The 18,465-nt window shown below is 43.3% G+C and overlaps 1 protein-coding gene across 4 annotated transcripts in view; it reads right to left on the reverse strand.

Moving 5' to 3' along the window:
* DMRT1 (doublesex and mab-3 related transcription factor 1) overlaps positions 1-18,465 on the reverse strand; it is a 100,828-nt gene that overhangs the window by 30,826 nt on the left and 51,537 nt on the right. For all 4 annotated transcript variants that reach the window (XM_083186035.1, XM_083186034.1, XM_083186036.1 and 1 more), the window contains one exon: positions 9,023-9,185. In XM_083186035.1, coding sequence (XP_083042161.1) covers positions 9,023-9,185 — 163 coding nt within the window. The remainder of the gene's footprint in view (positions 1-9,022; positions 9,186-18,465) is intronic.

An 18,465-nucleotide genomic window follows, 5' to 3' on the forward strand; every position in this document is an offset into this window, starting at 1 on the left:
CTGCTCTGTAACCTATCTGAGGCATTATTATGTGTGTCAGATTATACTAAATTTAGGATCTTATTAAGGCTTTGTTTGCTCTCACTATTACTGGTTTCCATAACTGCGGATAGGGGACATGTCTGTAAAAAGACATGCAATCTCCCAGTTACTTTAGCTGCAAAAAAATCCAATTGTTTGCAAAATATTAATAAGATAATTAACTCTTTTATCATGGAGGCTTCTCTCACCTCGGTGCTGAGCCTACAGGATGTTGTCATTTTTGTGTGTTGACATTGCACTGTCAATCAGACTTTTTTTGGTACTCTTTACCTAGCACGGCGCCCATCGCGACCATCGCGACCATCGCATGCACTAAAAAACGGGTGCGATGCGATGCCCGCGATTTCCCATAGGGACCAATGTTAAAAATCAGATTGGTCGCGATTTTAGTGTTAAAAGTCAGATTGGTCGCGATTTTTACATAGGAATCAATGTTAAATGGGCCACAGAGCCCTAATAGTCCCCCTGAAGTGTGAAATGGCCCCCACAATTTTTAACGCCACCCCACGATCAACGTGAACCCGAAGCGTGGCGAGCGCAGCGAGCCCGTGAGGGGCGGCGGTACGCGTCCTCCGACCTTTTCATACCCCCACTATCCACGTCGGCGTGGAGTTGAGAATAGAATAGTGTGGCGAGCGCAGCGAGCCACCGAGCCCGAAGCGTGGCGAGCGCAGCGAGCCCCGCGAGGGGACGCGGATACCTTCACAGGTAAACGCGTCCCCTCGCGGGCTTCACAGGTGTCCGCGTCGCCACGGACACCTGTGAAGCCCGTGAGGGGACGCGTATAACTGTGAAGGTATCCGCGTGCGCTCGCCACGCTTCGGGCTCGGTGGCTCGCTGCGCTCGCCACACTATTCTATTCTCAACTCCACGCCGACGTGGATAGTGGGGGTATGAAAAGGTCGGAGGACGCGTACCGCCGCCCCTCGCGGGCTCGCTGCGCTCGCCACGCTTCGGGTTCACGTTGATCGTGGGGTGGCGTTAACAATTGTGGGGGCCATTTCACACTTCAGGGGGACTATTAGGGCTCTGTGGCCCATTTAACATTGTTTCCTATGTAAAAATCGCGGGCATTGAGCCAATTAACGCTAAAATCGCGACCAATCTGACTTTTAACATTGATCCCTATGGGAAAATCGCGGGCATCGCGTCGCACCCGTTTTTGATTTACCCGCGATGCCCACGATTTTTTACCCCCGACGCCCGCGATTGTAATCGCGGGCGCCGTGCTAGGTAAAGAGTACCCTTTTTTTTAATGCAATACACACACACACACAAATTGTATGCTACCTTTTTTTCTTTTAATGATTTTTTGTAAAACATACTATTATTCCAGTTGCTCCTTCTGGCATGTAAAAAAAAGAACATACAAGAAAGAAAACACATTTATTTTGTTTTCTTAGAAACCAAATAAATAATTGGTGATTCCTTCTTAAGCAGTTACCTACCTTTACAAAACAGCGAAAAACTAGTTACTGCACATAGGTTTTCATAACAAAAAACCTTCCCTTAAAATTTATATACAATATATATATTTTTTTTAATGAATCCTACCATGTATAAAAATGTATTGTTCTGTTGTATAGGGTGTAACTGAAGTGGTTAATCATGATACATCTCAGACTGTGGGTTCCTCCATATTTAACTATTCAATTCCATCGTTCACAAGGTTTTAGGATAATGCATAGCCACAGTCAGGTACCTAATGTTATGGAATCATAAAACAGGGAAGAATACAAGGAATAGCCTTTACTAGTTACATATGATATAAATTCCATGGGTGCTGGATGAATGACCGGCAGTCGGGTTTCCAACAGTCATTACATCAACGTCAGAAACCCGACTGCTAAAAGCCCGAGAGACGGGCAGTGGCTATTCTCCCTCGTGGGGATCCACGACCCCCATAGAGGGAGAATAAAATAGGTGATGAGCGTAGCGAGCCACTGAGCCTGCAGCGTAGTGAGCACAGCGAGCCCGCAAGGGGCTTTGTTGCGCTCCCCCCGCTGTCTGAGTCCCCGCAGACGGGATTCCGACATCGGGCTAAATTCCAGTGCTTATCTTGGATACATACACCCTCCAATCTTAGATATTTAATTGATTTTCCACAAATATATTTAACAGATTTCGCTAATCTCATTAATTAGGGTAAATTTAATAACATGGCAGTTCTATTAAAGATGGGATTTAGCATAGGCCTGGCCAACCTGTGCCTCTCCAGCTGTTGTGAAACTACACATCCTAGCATGCATTGCCAGTTATAGCAGTCTCTGTTAGCAAAACTTTGACAAAGCATGCTGGGACTTGTAGTTTCACAACAACTGGGGAACCACAGGTTGGCCATGCCTGATTTAGCTCCTGGTAAAATATAATACATAGAATCTGACGGTTGCTATAGGCAACATCCCATCTTCAAAAACTCTGATCTTAGTAAATTTACCCCATAGCTGCTTAAATATAACCATGCAGCACAATGGAGATTGATACTGAATGTGATTAGTACATACTGTAGTTCTATATTATTTCTAAATGCCAAATACGCATATGTAATAATTAGCCTAGTTACTGTTCATATACTGTACAAAATCTGTCATTTCAACCCTTCATAATTTGAATTAAAGATAATTAATTCACATATGTTCTGACACCAGTTCCCAGAATTGTTACCCCGCTCCAGAGTCCAGACACATCTCTGTTACCATTTAACTTCTGTCTGTGAATAATCTCGATGGACTAAATACATTTGCAGATTGCTAAATTGTTCACTGTCTCCAAATATGTCACTTTATACTCTCTCATGTTTTCCCTAGTATTTGCAGACATAACAGTATACAGTAGTACTCAAAAGGGTATCACTCTATACCAAAATCAATAATGACATGCTAAAATAAGAGGAGGCTTTTGGTGAGGGAACTACCCTAAAGGAATTGTCTGATATTTGGATGGTGGCCAGACAACCCAATTTACACTGCTATACAAGTAAACGTCCCAGCTCTGTTGGAGTCACTGGCTTCTTTTGTCATATCTGGCGGGACTGGCAAAACATTACACAGATAAAGCATGCGGTACAGTTTCTATTGTCCACACTATTCTCACTAGGAATACCCCTTCATGTTGCCCAGTTCGTTATAAACAGAGACTTTCTCATGCTTTCTAAATGTCAACTAAACATGAGTAAAACTATTCTCAGTCTCATCTCATTTAAAGCACTGACAATTTATATTGGTTAGCTGTAGCATATTAATATAATAAGGGTACAGTTATGTGACCATACCCTTCATATCTTGCTTTACAAAAATAATGTGAAATAAATAGAGATTATTGATCCGTTGTAGTCAAAACGTGAGAACAAAATGTAACCGAAAATCACCATAAACAAATCTAGCCGTCTGAACAATACTGGTTGACATAAATTGATGATAGCTTAAAGCTCATCTTCAGCACCAAACAAACTAACAGCATCTTCTTTAAATCCATGTAACTGTGTCATCAGGCAAGATTATTTATTATTGTTACATAGGATTCATTACAGTAATGCTGCAATTATACCCTTACAGTAGCTTGTGCCCAAGGTCCACGAGAATAGCAAACAATGCCTGAATTCAGCACAGCAGCTGCGTAACATCGCACTCAACCGCTGCGACCCAAAACATGGCACACAAAATCTTGTGGGCACATCACAGGGGTGGAACAGTTTTGCAAAACTGCACCTAGGTCTGAATAAAGTGGGTCTAAGTCATGTTTATCTTTTGTGGGAAAGGGAGATATTAAGTAGATTCAATGGGGTTTATTCAAGATATATTGAAGATATTAAAGATGGGATGTTGCTATTGGCAACCAATGAGATTATATTATCTTCTAGAAGGGGCTAAATAAAAAGGAAGTAGATTCTGGTTGGTTGCTAAGGACAATATCACATCTTCAATTGAACTCCCATCTTAACCTCTTATGTTGTTGGCAATGAAAGGGGTGCAATAAGCAATTGCAAACCAGCAACTACTATTTTGCTTTCTCAGCACTTGATGAAATGATGATTTTTGGAAAACCAGTGCCTAAAAAGCAAAAATAACCCGAAATCCCTTTTTTTAACTCTCGAATACAGGGCCTAATTCAATTCCACTTGCTAGGCAGCGTACACCTGCCACCTAGCCAGCAGGTAAGCACCGTACTGACGAACTCCCGCCCCAACCCAAATCGCCCTCATTCCCTTGGTAACATGTGAGCAGATGTGTCTGAGAACATGTTCCCTCGAATGCCACCGAATGGGAAAGAATTTGATGGTCGCCAACCATCAAATGGTTTCTCTCCCCTTCGGAAAATAAAAGTCAGTAACAGCTTACTTTTATTTCCACTGTAGAGCACCAATCAACCCACCTGCGTTCCCAGGGGAATGCCCAGTGTTTTCATGGGGATGCCCATAAAATGCTTGGCATTCCCCTGATGCCGCCCCTGTCCCTGCCCTACCCGTCCGAACGCCTCAGTGAGTGTGATACCCACCATCAGAACGAGGCCGAATTCGGCCCTATCTGAGTAAGCCTGGATCAGGCTGATAAAATATTTACACCTATCTGAAAAGAACGCAAAGACTAGATTGGTTCATTGTTCAATGTTCCTTACAGAAAAGACTGCGGTTCTCAAACAGACACTTGTGACAACACTTAGAAGTTTGCAAACCATGAACAAAAATATTACTTCTAAGAAATTATTCTTAAACTGGGTGATTCATCGCGTTCCTCCCACCGTCATAAGGGGCTCCGCCCCCTTAACCTGTGAACGCCTTAATTGCGTAAAACATGGTTGATATTTTATGGAGGATACGCTGGATTGCTACTTTAGTTAGATGCAGGAGCCGGGGAGGTGGTGGTGGTGTGGGTGGGAGATAGATGGGTGTGTGTGTACTGCGGGTGGGGGATGGGTGAGTGCAAATCTTGCAGTGCTGAAGCTGAAAGTTGCTATGAAGTTGCCCCTGAAGACAATATATGTCAGGATGGGGGTGTGCTGTGGATGGTGGAGGTGTGGGTACGTGGTGTTGTTGGTGGGGTGCAAGGGTGAGATGGGTGTGGGAAGATTAGGGGTGGGTGGGGAGTGGGTGGTGCTGGGATACAGGGTGTGGTCGAGTTACAGTTGTGGGGGTGGGCCGTGTGGGTTGGTTAGGTAGTATAGGTGGTGAAGGGGCAGGTGCAGGTGTGCTGCAGTTGGTTGTGGGTGCTGTGAGGTGGAGGTGCATGCATCGTGTTGGCATGGGTGAGGGATGGGGTGTGAGCATGCTGTGGATGGGGTTGAGTCCGGTGTGCCATGTGTGGGGGAGGTGCAGGTGTGGGTGTAATGTGGGTGGGGAAGAGGCAGTTGTGGTGTTTTTGCAAGTAGATGTGGGTATGCTGTGGGTGGTGAAGGTGCGGTGGTGTTGCAGGTGTGTGTGGCGGTGGCGAGGGTGCTGTATGTGGGGTAGGGTGCTTGGGGGTGATTTGGGTGGGGCAGTGGTAGGTGCGGGGATACTGCGGGTGGTGAAGTTACGGGTGCAGGGTTGCCCTGTGTAGGTGCTTTGGGGTGGTCTGGTCCAGGGTGCACAGGGTGAGTAATGGACAGTTGCTGTGGTTGCGAGGGAGGGGGGATGGAGGAAGGGGGGGTGGGGTAGGGTTAAGTGATTTTAGTTATTAACTGCAGTAGGTTTCGTGTGAAAACAGTAATAGTGTCCGCTGGTGCCCACCGACCTGCACCTCTTTTATCTGCTCTCACGGGACGCAGTCAATCTGGACAGGAGGCAGTGTTGCTGTGTGTGTCTGGTGTTTATTCCCTTCCCTCCACACCTGTAGTAGAAGCGCAGGAGATGAGTAGCGTGGCCGAGCGGCTTCTCCAACAGCCAACGTCTGGGTGTGTGGGCGGAGAGTAGCGTGTCCGAGCGGCTCCACCCACTGTCAGCATCTGGGTGTGTAGGCGCAGAGTAGCATGTCAGGTTCTCCTCCCACTTCCAGCATCTGGGAGTGAGGGCGCTAGTCCCTCTTGGTTTTGTGTGCAGCGCTGACAGAAGTGAGCTGTGTAGTCAAGTCACAGCGGTGGAGGAGCGGGGGTGTCCGGATGACGTGGGTATGTGGGGGTGTCCGCTACCTAGAGGCGCGCCCCTGTTTAGTGAGAGGGCATGCCTCCCCTCTCACCGGACTGGGGCGTGTCTCTGCGGTGACATCACGGGACCTCCGTGCAGCTACTCCAGGGGTATGAAATCATATATTGATTGACGCTATGTTTGAAGCTACGTTATTAGCAGCGTAGCCCAACGGCTGCCTTGTGTAGTTTCACAGCGGCAGCCTAAGCTACGTTATCAGCGTAGCCCAACGGCTGCCTAGCGTAGTCAGCGTAGTGACTCCACAGCAACCCTGCGTAGTCAGCGTAGTGTCCCTGTGAAGCAGCTACTCATCGTACTGTTGCCGGGAACTGCATCTCTGTTCCCTTCGTCCCTGGCAAGCCTAGTGAGCACCTCTCACACAGCGCCCGCAGAGAGGCGCTCCATCTGTCTGAGACGCAGGAGCGTCTGAGACGCAGAAGCGTCTGATACTCTTCTGCGTCTGAATAACTGTTGTGGAAGGGTACAGCGGAAACACTACGCTACTTTTAACTACGCTGTCCGCGGGAACACTACGCTCATTCAGACAGGGACGCTACGCTGACTACGTAACTGCCGCCGTGAAACACAAGTTCTAAATTAAATTTAAGCAGTTTTTAAAATACACTTTTTATATAGGCTCTACTTCTAATTTTACAACTTATTACAGATAATGCGAAACTGTGCAAATGTTTGGTTCAAGGAAATGTTGAAATATTGGCTCATTAGCTTAAAAGAGAAAAAGAGAAACGAGATTTCCCAGAAAGCTAGAAAACAAAGAACTTCTGAGGTACCCTCACAAAAGTGTGCAATTATTAATTATACAATAACTAAAATATCTCCACCTAGCAATTAGATATAACCTCACAATGTCAAGTGTTTTGTTGCAAAAGAGCCTAACTTATTTTAATTCCCAGTAGTTGATAAAGTGAGCATAGCAGAAATTATCCTATATATTTTTTTAAAGGCCAGAATGCACCCTGCCCTTTTAGCATTGCCCTGCTAAACAGACTGCCTGTGCCATCAGCACCTAAACAAATGCCATACAAATAGCATCTATTCACATAGTGAAGAGCTTGGGGGTAGACCAGCACCTTCCATCAGTGGTACCAGCCAGGCTCGCCCCCAATAATGACACCGGTGGCACTGTCCTGCCCACAATAGTGATGCCGGTGGGGCCATGAATCAAGCCCTGAATATATATATATATATATATATATATGTATATATATATATATATATATAAAAAGACAGGTGGTGTCCGGCAGCTCCACTTGAATAATATTTCTTGCTGGGTAAAATAGATAGATGCAGCAGGGAGGGAAGCGGCACTCCAAACACTTAGCCAAGATAATTTTAATGTAACGTTTCAATACCACGTTCGGCATCGAAACGTTACATTAAAATTATCTTGGCTAAGTGTTTGGAGTGCCGCTTCCCTCCCTGCTTCATCTATTTATTTCACCCGCTTCTCTCCCTGCTGCATCATATATAGACAAGTAGATCTATATAGACAAGTAGTTTGGTGTGGCACTCGGAGAGCTGGCAGAATAAATGAATTACCACACGGTTTCCAACATCAACGTTTCATTTCTATCGAAACATCGTCAGGATATATATATATATATATATATATATATATAAGAAAAAAATCTATGGTACTCTGCATCTGCAGCTCTGTATTAAATAGCTTCAGATGCGTATAACAAATAGCTGATCTAGGGCATTATTATCAAAGCATTGATATGTTTGTTAGTTTTTTGTTGTTGTTTTTTTTAATGGCTTTGTAATATTTTTTAATGATTAACTGGCCAATAGTGCAGTGTTTAAATATTTTAAAATGGACATATATGATTAAAACTTATACATAGATGTATACAAATAAAACTTATGCAATAAAATAGGAGACAGCAGCAATGGAATATCACCACTCTGATCCATGATGAAGTTAAGGATCAATGAAACACGTTGGTGTATTCCTGTTCCTGTCGCCAGGTTAACATTTACCTCTTTTAAACTGCACCTCAGACCAGTGTTCCCTCTAAGCTGTGCGCGTGCGCACAACTCGACGAGCGTGCGCACAGACATTACAACAGAGCGCACAAAGCAGCAGTGGTCCCTTTTTGCAGTTGTGGACTCAATTAATGTGTGTGTCACCCATTAACTACATTGTGTGCTGTGTTTTGAATGTTTAAATGTTTAATATCATTTTGAAGTAAAGTTAACACAAATGCTGAACGTTATTTTCCAGTTATATATAAGTGACGCACAAAAATTTAAATTTCCTTCTAAAGTTGCACAGCCAAAATCTTTTGCCGCACACAGCCTTCGTTAAATTAGAGGGAACATTGCCTCAGACCCGGATTACTGCCGGGCTGGTGACACATCAACCCGGGTCAAGGTGTGGTTTGAAAGTTTTGAAAGCTAAGCCCGACACTAAGCAGCGGCAATCCCGAGAATTTTCCGGCCTTGACAGTCTGGGCACTGAAACATAGCCTAGAAAATTCTCTGGATTATGGTTAAAGACAACAATCTTTTCCAAGTTTCAGGGTTAATAAAGCCATTTTGGCAAGGTGTGAAAAAAATTCTCAATCAAGGATTGTAAACTCTTCAAAATGTTAAAAGTATGAAGGTATTCCAATATGTATGTCATAAGTCACTTCACGTTTTATAACCTGTATAAATATGTTTGGTGTACAGGGAACACCTTACATGGTCATGGACCATAGAATGAATTTATACTTTACAGTAGGGAAATTATATTATGAATAACCAGTTAGGAGTTATAGTACTGTTGATCCACAGCTTTAATATCATTATTCAATGAAGATTAGAAATGTATTGCATAAAACTTTGTACAATTTTAATTAACAGACAAGGACTTACCACTGGCCTTGGTCTCTGGGTAAGGTGGGTTCTCCTCAAATGTGAAGATGGGTTGGACACCAGCAGAGGTGGTCACACTCTGCCCCATGTATGAAGGATAGTAATGCATTCTGTACTGGGAACTTGTGTTGTGTCCTGGCAAACGGTTATCACTAGTTTTCATCTACATAAAGATAAAACTATAATTAGTCAAAGCTTTTTATCCAGAAAGCTGCTATTAACCTAAAAGCAAATTAGAACACAGGGATTATTATTTTTGATTTGCAAGGTGCCACAAAGGGTTCCGAAGACCTGTACAAAGATAACAGGACATATCCTCGAAGTACAAACTTCATTAACAAAATAGCAGATTTCCATAGGCCATTATTATCTGCAATTTTGCCTACAGAAACAGTATCAGGTGTGTTGTCATTCCAAGAATTGGAACAAATAAATGAAAAATTAATAGACAAATAGGAGAGTTTGCTTTTGTTAAAAATCAAGTCGAGTACTGACAGGAGAATTAGCATTGCCATACTGTCCTTTCTTCCAGCTTTCAGCCTCATTTATGTGGATGCGAAAGCTGAACCCAATGTTATGTACAACTTAGACAGAGCCACATTAGGCATTTCTCCCTATGGTATCATGTCATGTGAAGGTTTTTGCACTATAGATCGAAAAATTAATGAATGTATTCCTATATATATATACTACCAGTCAAAGATTTTAGAATAACCCATTTTTTGAGTTGTCATTATTATTCAAACTATCAATGTATCAATGTACTCTGCAATTAAAGCATACAAAATAGAAAACAAATCAAAATTTAATGAAACTTTTTGTCTCCTTAAACCAGGGATGGGGAACCTTTGGCCCTCCCGCTGTTGTTGAATTACACATCCCAGCATGCCATGCTACAGTTTTGCTTTTTGGCCATGCTAAAACTATTTCAGCAAAGAAAACACATGGTGCAGGTGCACACTCCACATTATTCCTCAATGAAGGTTACCATGAAGCTGGTTGGGGGCAAATATGGTACTTGTTTCCTATCTGGGCGCCCATCGCGGGCATCGCGGGTACATCGCATGTCATTATAATGACATGCGATGCGACCGACGCGATTACCGCGATTTTACATAGGGACCAATGTTAAATGTCCCAATTGACCCGCGATGACCGCGATTTACCATAGGAAACAATGTTAAATGGATCAATTTCCCCAAATTATCATAGGGAACAATGGGAAATGGGGCAAAAACACCCCTGAACATAAAAATGTCCCCCCAAAAGTAGTTGACGCCACCCCGCCATCAACGTGAACCCGAAGCGTGGCGAGCGCAGCGAGCCCGCGAGGGGCGGCGGTACGCGTCCTCTGACCTTTTCATGCCCTACTATCCACTAGGGCGTGGAGTGAGAATAGAATAGTGTGGCGAGCGCAGCGAGCCACCGAGCCCAAAGCGTGGCGAGCGCAGCGAGCCCCGCGAGGGGACGCGGATACCTTCACAGTTATACGCGTCCCCTCGCGGGCTTCCCAGGTGTCCATGGCGACGCGGACACCTGGGAAGCCCGCGAAGGGACGCGTTTACTGTGTGTTTATGGGAAAATCGCGGGCATCACGTCTGGCACATCGCACCCGATTTTTTATCGGCCGCGATGCCCGCGATGGCCCCGATTTTACCCCCGATGCCCGCGATTAAAATCGTGGGCGCCCAGATAGGAAACAAGTACCGCAAATATTTATTGGCCAATTAATATACCAAGAACCTCAAATTTTGATGAAACATGTGAAGTGTCCAGAACCACAAGTCACAGCGTGATAGCACCTCATATAGATAGGGTGTGCATTCTAAGACCCCCCTCCCCATGGTTATTATTGTGTACACAGTACCCCTGAAGGTTTGGACTCCTTCAACTTAAGGCACTCTACACAAGTCTGACTTGTCCTGAGGACAAGTCGGACCCAATTTCCCCTGAGCTCCCACAGCAGCTCCCCGGGAGAGCTCATTAACGATTTGCCATTTTATTTTAAATTATCTCATATATATTCCTGGGGAGCTGTGGGGGCAGGAGAGTTTAAAAACAAAACATCTCTGCAGCAGTGGTGCCAGAGAGGGGTGTGGGTGACCGACGTGCAGCATTGTGGGCAGTCTGCAGTGTCTGGGAAGCGCTGAGTGGACCTGCGACAATCGACGACGTAATTTAAAAAAAATTCAAAAGCCAATGATTGGCTGAGGGTGCTCTCTCAAAAACAGTAGTAGCACTGAGTGGTATCCTGGCCTAAATCTATTGGATAGAGTGCACTTAATGTTACATCAATGCTGATTGGTTGCTATGAGTATCTTCTCCACAGTCTCACTTCTCCACTCTTTCCATTGCATTAAGAATAGACCCTTATTATATCTTATGTAAAAGGGGTCCCAGGTGGGGATGATCTTTGTTGGCTTGTACCAGATACCCCCTTTCATTATACCCACTAACTGTTATTATCAGTAACACAATCACACAAACGCATACAAAGATATAATACATCGCTCAGGTGAGAAATTGTGCAATCATGATTCACAATAGGCTCAGGGATGAACTACAGAAGAGTGCCTGGTGAAAATACCTCTATAAAACACCTTAATGGAAACTTCTGTGGTCTGTTCTAAACCTGAAGCACGTACTGTGGTATTATAAAAAGGAGGGAGGGGGGGGGGGACAGACAAGACATTGGCTTAAATCATTGCAAATGCTGGCGTGGCCGTGAGAGGAAACATCTATATCTGTCTGTGTTGATAGACATACTTAATTAACCTCTGCTATTCTGTTCCAAGCTACTGTTTTAGACAAAATCACTGACCCACAAACAATATGTTGCCATCAGAATCTCAAACTGCCATGACACTCAAGAAATATAGCCCTATCAGCACTATCAGGGAGAAAAAAAAATCTTTTATATTATCTGCTGTGAGAAATATGGCTTCTATTCACGTCACACATGAGCTGTCAGAAACACTATGATACTTTTAGCATAAATCTGCTGGGCAGAAGATGTGATAATACATATTCAGTGACTTGGAGACAAGTAGAGCCTTCATCCACAAAATATACACAATACATCCATCCTCTTCTACTTTTGTTTTTTAGACGACAACATACAATTCACATTAAACAATAATATACTGAAGATTTTTTTGCTCAGATGGTACAGAACTTGCTCATCACATTTTTTCACTGCAGCTGCCGATTTGGGAAGACTTCACAAGAAAGACAAAACAACGATAAGCATTAACTTTATTAATCTCTTTCCTCCTTACAGTGCTCATACTCTTACCGTATGTGGTCCTGGGTCGACAATGTCTAGGTCAACAATCAATAGTTTGACCACTAATGGTCAACAGTGACTAGGTTGACACCTTGAATGGTCCACATACCATAGGTGGGCATCGGAAGAAGGTTGACACCAGCTTAAGGTCGACATGGGTATGCGAGGCACTGTGATCGAAGCATGGCAGGCACAGCGGTACACTTATACAATGTCCATGTGGACCTTGTGGGTTCCGACCGTGCCCATTTTGACCTTAAGCTTGTGTCGACCTTCTTTCAATGTTGACTTATGGTATGTCAACCATTTCGAGGTCTATTACTGGTTGACCCAGTCAATGTCAACCTAGACATTGTCTATCTGTTATATCGTAACCCTTCCCACTACAGCCCTAAAGGTAGAGGCTCTATTTCAGCACAGCACTGAAAACCTTATAGGCACAATTTTGAAACCTTTCAAAAAAAGGGGAACATATAACCCTTATTGACCCTTAGTGATTGTAATGGGATGCAGTCATAAGATTGACATTGTTAAAATGTCGGCATGGTCAGAATTATTTCCACAATTATACTGGTAGGTGAATTGGCCCCATACAAAATTAAACCTAGCGAGAATGTGTTTGTGCACATGTGGTAAGGTACATAGAGTGTAAGCTCCATTGGGGAAGGGACTGATGTACTGTAACTGGCCACATATTCTCTTTAAAGCACTGCAGAATCATGTACCATGAGATACAAAAAAAAATTATATTACTAACCCTTTGATTGCCAAAATGAATTTGTGAAAATTGTTGTGAAAATTGTTGTGAAAATTGCCAAGCAAACATTTGTATTCATCATAACAACCTGTAATGGTTACCTTATATAGGAAATATCATGTTTTGCTACACAACTTTTTTATTTGAATACATGTAACAAATGTGAGCGACGCTGGCATATTATATTATTAGATATTTTGCGCATCTCTCACAGAGATGTTGGCCCTCAAAGGATTAAATATTTTTACATATTAACTGAAATCTATTTTGCTTTGGGATAGAGAAGCTGCACAGTTGCTACAAATGATATGTAGGAGGTATGAGAAAATCACACATTAACAATAATAATGGCTAAGGGTCATGACCCTAAGGGCGCAAAGCTGCTGCTTTAATTGCCTGTTTACCTCAATTTGAAATCATCCCAAACAGAAATAGAAAAGAGACATTTATACAAATCTATTTGTTCCAGACAATTTTTTTAATTTCTACTCTTAATATTAAGGCCCATACACACATTCATTTATTCAGGCCCATTGATTTTCATCTGAAAGCAACTCAGTTTTGTCGTTCGAGGTGCTTTCAGCTCAAAAGCTGCCCAGTCTGTATGGGGCAGTGATGAGCGGTGAGCGCTGATGCGTGCTCCCGCATAATTGCCGGCTTCAACGCGAAGTCCACCCCCCAGGAAAATCGCTCAGACGGGCAGAAATCACTCCTTGTGTATGTACTGAGCAATTTTCACCCCAGCGATTTTCCCCATTATTGATGTCCATACATGCTGGGCAAAATTGCCCAGTGTGTATGTACCTTTAGAGAGGCAGTGGTACATATTATTTGATCAAGGGAACAAGAACCTACTTAGGACATTGTGACTAATCTCCCTGTTCTAAATACGAGCTTCCTCCCTGCCTGAATTACCTATGCCATTTTATAGATCTAGATTTGTAAAGATCAATCTATTTCATAGACAGCCCTCTCGAGTCTCTAAAACGCAGAAATTTTATTATACATTAGCAAACAAACTAAAATAAAAATGAATAAAGCTTATAAAAAGGTCAGAGCTATGATTACTAATGTCACGCACATGTAACACTGGAGGTTCTCATAGGCAGTAAGCTAAAAAAAACATTTATCAAATCTGGAAGACAGAGAGTATTATACATTATATTTCTGACCATGGATTTGGAATAAACATTATTGCAAATGGTTTGTCTTATAAATCCTTTGCAATGAAGTGTGTTTTGGACATGCGACTGGAATAAATCATTTCAGGATTATCAATCTTATTTTAGTAAACTTACATAACATTTGTCTTTCTGACATTAAAGAGCAGTTACTTCATTTTTTGTTCTAAGAAAGGTAAAAAGAAAGTAGATAAAATGACATGTACTGACTAAGCAATCAGTATTCTGAGAGTCTCGGGTTACTCACTCTGCTGAGAAGTACCAAGGCAACAGTAAATGGTGTTGTAGCAGTAAATGCCCATACATGTCACCATATCTACAATACATTAACCACTTAACTGGCTATAAAAAATATATATATATGTTTTTAATTATGAAATTAAGTAAATAAGAGCTAATTAAACCCAAATTTTAAAATGTGCAGATTTGAAAAAAAATCATACCAAATAGAAGTTGAATAGCTCATATTTACATAATTACGTTTAAGAAATCCACAATTTGGGGGAAATTTTATGAAAAAAACCGTATTACACAGATAAATATTAAGTGGCCCGTTATTTGTTTGTTTGACCGGTATGCATTTGGTCACAGTTGGACTGATTTGGACAAAAATAAATGCAAGATGGTTTGATTGGGTCCAGATTAGGTTTACGCTCACTACGACCCTCAATCCGCCACTACACAAAGTGGGTCAGGGAAGCAAGATATGGCAAAGTTGCATAACATTGAGGATATGGGGTTTAAGAGAAAAAGATTGGGTCCAGATTAGGTTCATGGCCAATAAGACCCCCAATCTGACCCCATGGGGGTCCCACAGGCAAAAAGGGGTCCGGCCACTACACAAAGTGGGTCAGGGAAGAAAGATATGGCAAAGTTACATAACATAGAGGACATGGGGTTTAAGAAAAAAATATTGGGTCCAGATTAGGTTCATGGCCAATAAAACCCTTAATCCGACCCCATGGGGGTCCCACAGGCAAAAAAAGGGGTCCGGCCACTACACAAAGTGGGTCAGGGAAGCAAGATATGGCAAAGTGGCATAACTTAGAGGGAGTAGAGGACATGGGGTTTAAGAAAAAAATGTGGCCATACCATGGGCATGGGAGCATGTTCAGGGACTTCTGCCAAATTCACACATCTGTAGTAGGGATACGGGGTGTAAATGTGTGTGTAATGGTATCATTACAGCCTCACAGCACTGAGGTCATGATTCTGTTTCCACCTTGGCCCTAACTGTGTAAAGTTTGTATATTCTCCCCATGCTTGTGTGCGTTTCCTCTGGGCACTCTGGTTTCCTCCCATAATCCAAAAATATACTGGTAGGCTAATAAGTCCAAAAAAAATTAACCCTGTAAATGTGTGATAGGGAATATAGATTGTCAGCTCCACTGGGGCAGGGACTGATGTTAATGGCCAAATATACCCAGTATCACACTGCATATATGTGTGCTATATAAATAACTAATAAAATAAATTGTCAGATGTTTACAGCTCAGTATATATGCAATGTAGTAACAAGTAAGGAAAATTCCCTTGCCATCCTACATGAGGCCTAAGAAATACAAGATGCTTTTAGAATTCTGCATCATTTTATGCCATCGTTTAGGGACATGGCTTCTAAAAGTTTTTCTAAAAAATACTTTCAGAAAAATGCTTTCTATGATTTTATCTTTAATACAATCTATCTAATTATCTTAAAACTGCAACACAAATTCCAGCACTACAAAATAAGTATTGTACAACTTGGCTGTGTATTTATTTGGCAATACATTTCCAGTAAGTATGTTCCATGCACTTCTTTACACTAAGAAAAAGTATTATGCCACATATAGCATCAGCCAGTTTCCAAGCATCATTAACTATCCAGACCTGTTTTTTTTATTCAAAATCAGGGATCAAATTATTGGATGAAGCCATGGGGTTTTCAGTAAAAGGATTTTTTCTTCCCCAATTATACTAAAATAGACTTAGCTGCAATAGTGGTTCTTAAACTTGATTCTGAAGAAAATCCGAACAAACCAGATTTTAAGGCTATCCGTGCTTAAGCACAGTTTCTGCAATCCAACCCACATTATGATCAAAGGTGCGATTTTGTGCGTGCGCAGGACCCATCCTGCTTATGTGCAGGACTAGTGCAAGGTGCAGAACAGCAAACACCTCTGCCTGTCAAAATGTCTCTGCCTGACAGGCAAAGGTTAGGATAATGTTCCGTACACACTAAATAATATGCGGCAAGGAAAAATGTATAGTGTGTACCCACCTTTACCAACTATGCGATAAAGTCAGACATTGATATCATTAACTATTACCCTTGAACGTCCCTGAGCTACAAAATGAAAGATATAGTGCATAAACACTGAACGATTTGCCCTAATTCACTATGCAGACATATTTGAAGCTCCAAATCGCTTCAGATTTCCCTTAACTCTCCAAGGAATCTTCCCATAGATCTGATCAGATCTCTCTGATGCAGACATGCTACATCACACGCATCTGATGCAATATTTTGATATTAAAGGCTCATCTGTTGGGCTACTATTTCCATTAAGAAATATGGTGCTGGCTCTAAAAATACTGGGGTGGGGGAAATTGCATAGGGTTCGCCTGTATTTAAAGAACCATCACTGGGCTCCTGGACCAGTCCTGGTTACAAAAATACTGGGAGACAAAAGATGTAGGGGTGCCTCATATTTTTGCAACCAGCATTGGGCTCCATTAGCCAGGGGGGTAATGCACCTGCCCGGGGACACGTTTATAGTGGTCCCTGGGGCTGCAGCATCACGCCACCCCCCCCCCCCCAACTAGTCACCCTTGGCAGGGATCCCAATAAAGGGGTCCCCACCCTCCAGGGCACCCAATGGCCAGTGATGAAGCCCGGGGCTATCTCCGGCACCCCTGATCTGTGGGTGCAGCGCTGATAGCCAATTCAGAGGGAGAAGCAAGTAGAGCAGCCACCACTTCTTTTATTCTGGCCTGAATGTCCTGCGAGGGGGTAAACACTGGGGTCACTATTACCATCTGTGTGCGATGAAGAGGGAGATATTTTAAACACGCACACACTCTGGAGCAGTGGTTCGGTGGCTTTGCGTATGGCTGCAGGACTCGGGGTGGGAGCTGGTAATGGTTGGCAGGACTTGGGGGCAGGAGTCTGGAAAAGAGTGCAGGACTCGGGGCAGAAGCAGAAAGGTGCAGGAATAGGGTCGGTGGGAGCGCTCAGGGTCTTCTGTCCTTCAGATGCAATAGACAACACCCATCCGATGCGCCCACGATGGCTTCAGACCAGATAGATCCTTGTTACAGCACCAATGATCTATCAGACACATTTGAAGCGGGGACGCACATCGGAACTGAGGGAGCTCCGATTTAGCCTCTTTTCTTCAGATTGGAAAACAGGCCAAATCGGACTAGTGGATGGGGGGTCTAAAGGTAAACATAAAGAGTTTGCTTGAACTGACCATCTTGTTTCATGGAAACAAAAATCTGTTACTTTGTATCTTTATCGTTTGTACAGACTGACCGATATGCATCTAATCATAAATGACATAATCAAAGTTTGACTCAATGTACAGACGGATCATCATTATCGTTCACACACGCTGAACGATATGCTCGATAACATGTGCAGGTCCGGATTTACCCGGAACTCAAAAAAGGATCTTATTGGCTATATGCTGTCACATGTTTTTGCTACAAAACATGTGACAGCTGGATACCCAATAAGATCATGTTTTGAGATCCGGGTAAATCCGGACCAGCACATCGCTACTCCTGCATTTGCATTGCTTAATGATTGAATATCACTTCCTCTCTTCTGACATTCCCTCTATTATCCTAGGTGATTTCAACATCCCTATTGATAATCCCTCAAAATCAGCCGCCTCTAAACTCCATAATCTCATATCTTCACATGGGCCCTTATTCTGATCGGTGCGGCCCGATCAAAATATGCGGCCACGACCGTGCAGGCGAATCCCCGCCTTCCATACGGATCGCCACCTCCGTCCGTACGCGGATATGTGGCGATCCGCATGAAAGTTGGACGGGGATACGCCTCCTCCGTCTTGGGAGCAGCCCCTGCATTCGATGGTCGCCGAACATCGAATGCAGGGCCGCACGCTCCACTAGGTCCCGCCACCCAAGACCACACGGACACTTGTCCGTGTGAAATCATGTATGGGGGCGGGCAGCTGACATCCGGCGATGTCAGATGCCCGCCCCC

Source organism: Crinia signifera, chromosome 1, assembly GCF_055691185.1.
Source record: "Crinia signifera chromosome 1, ASM5569118v1, whole genome shotgun sequence".
Taxonomy (NCBI): Eukaryota; Metazoa; Chordata; class Amphibia; order Anura; family Myobatrachidae; genus Crinia; species Crinia signifera.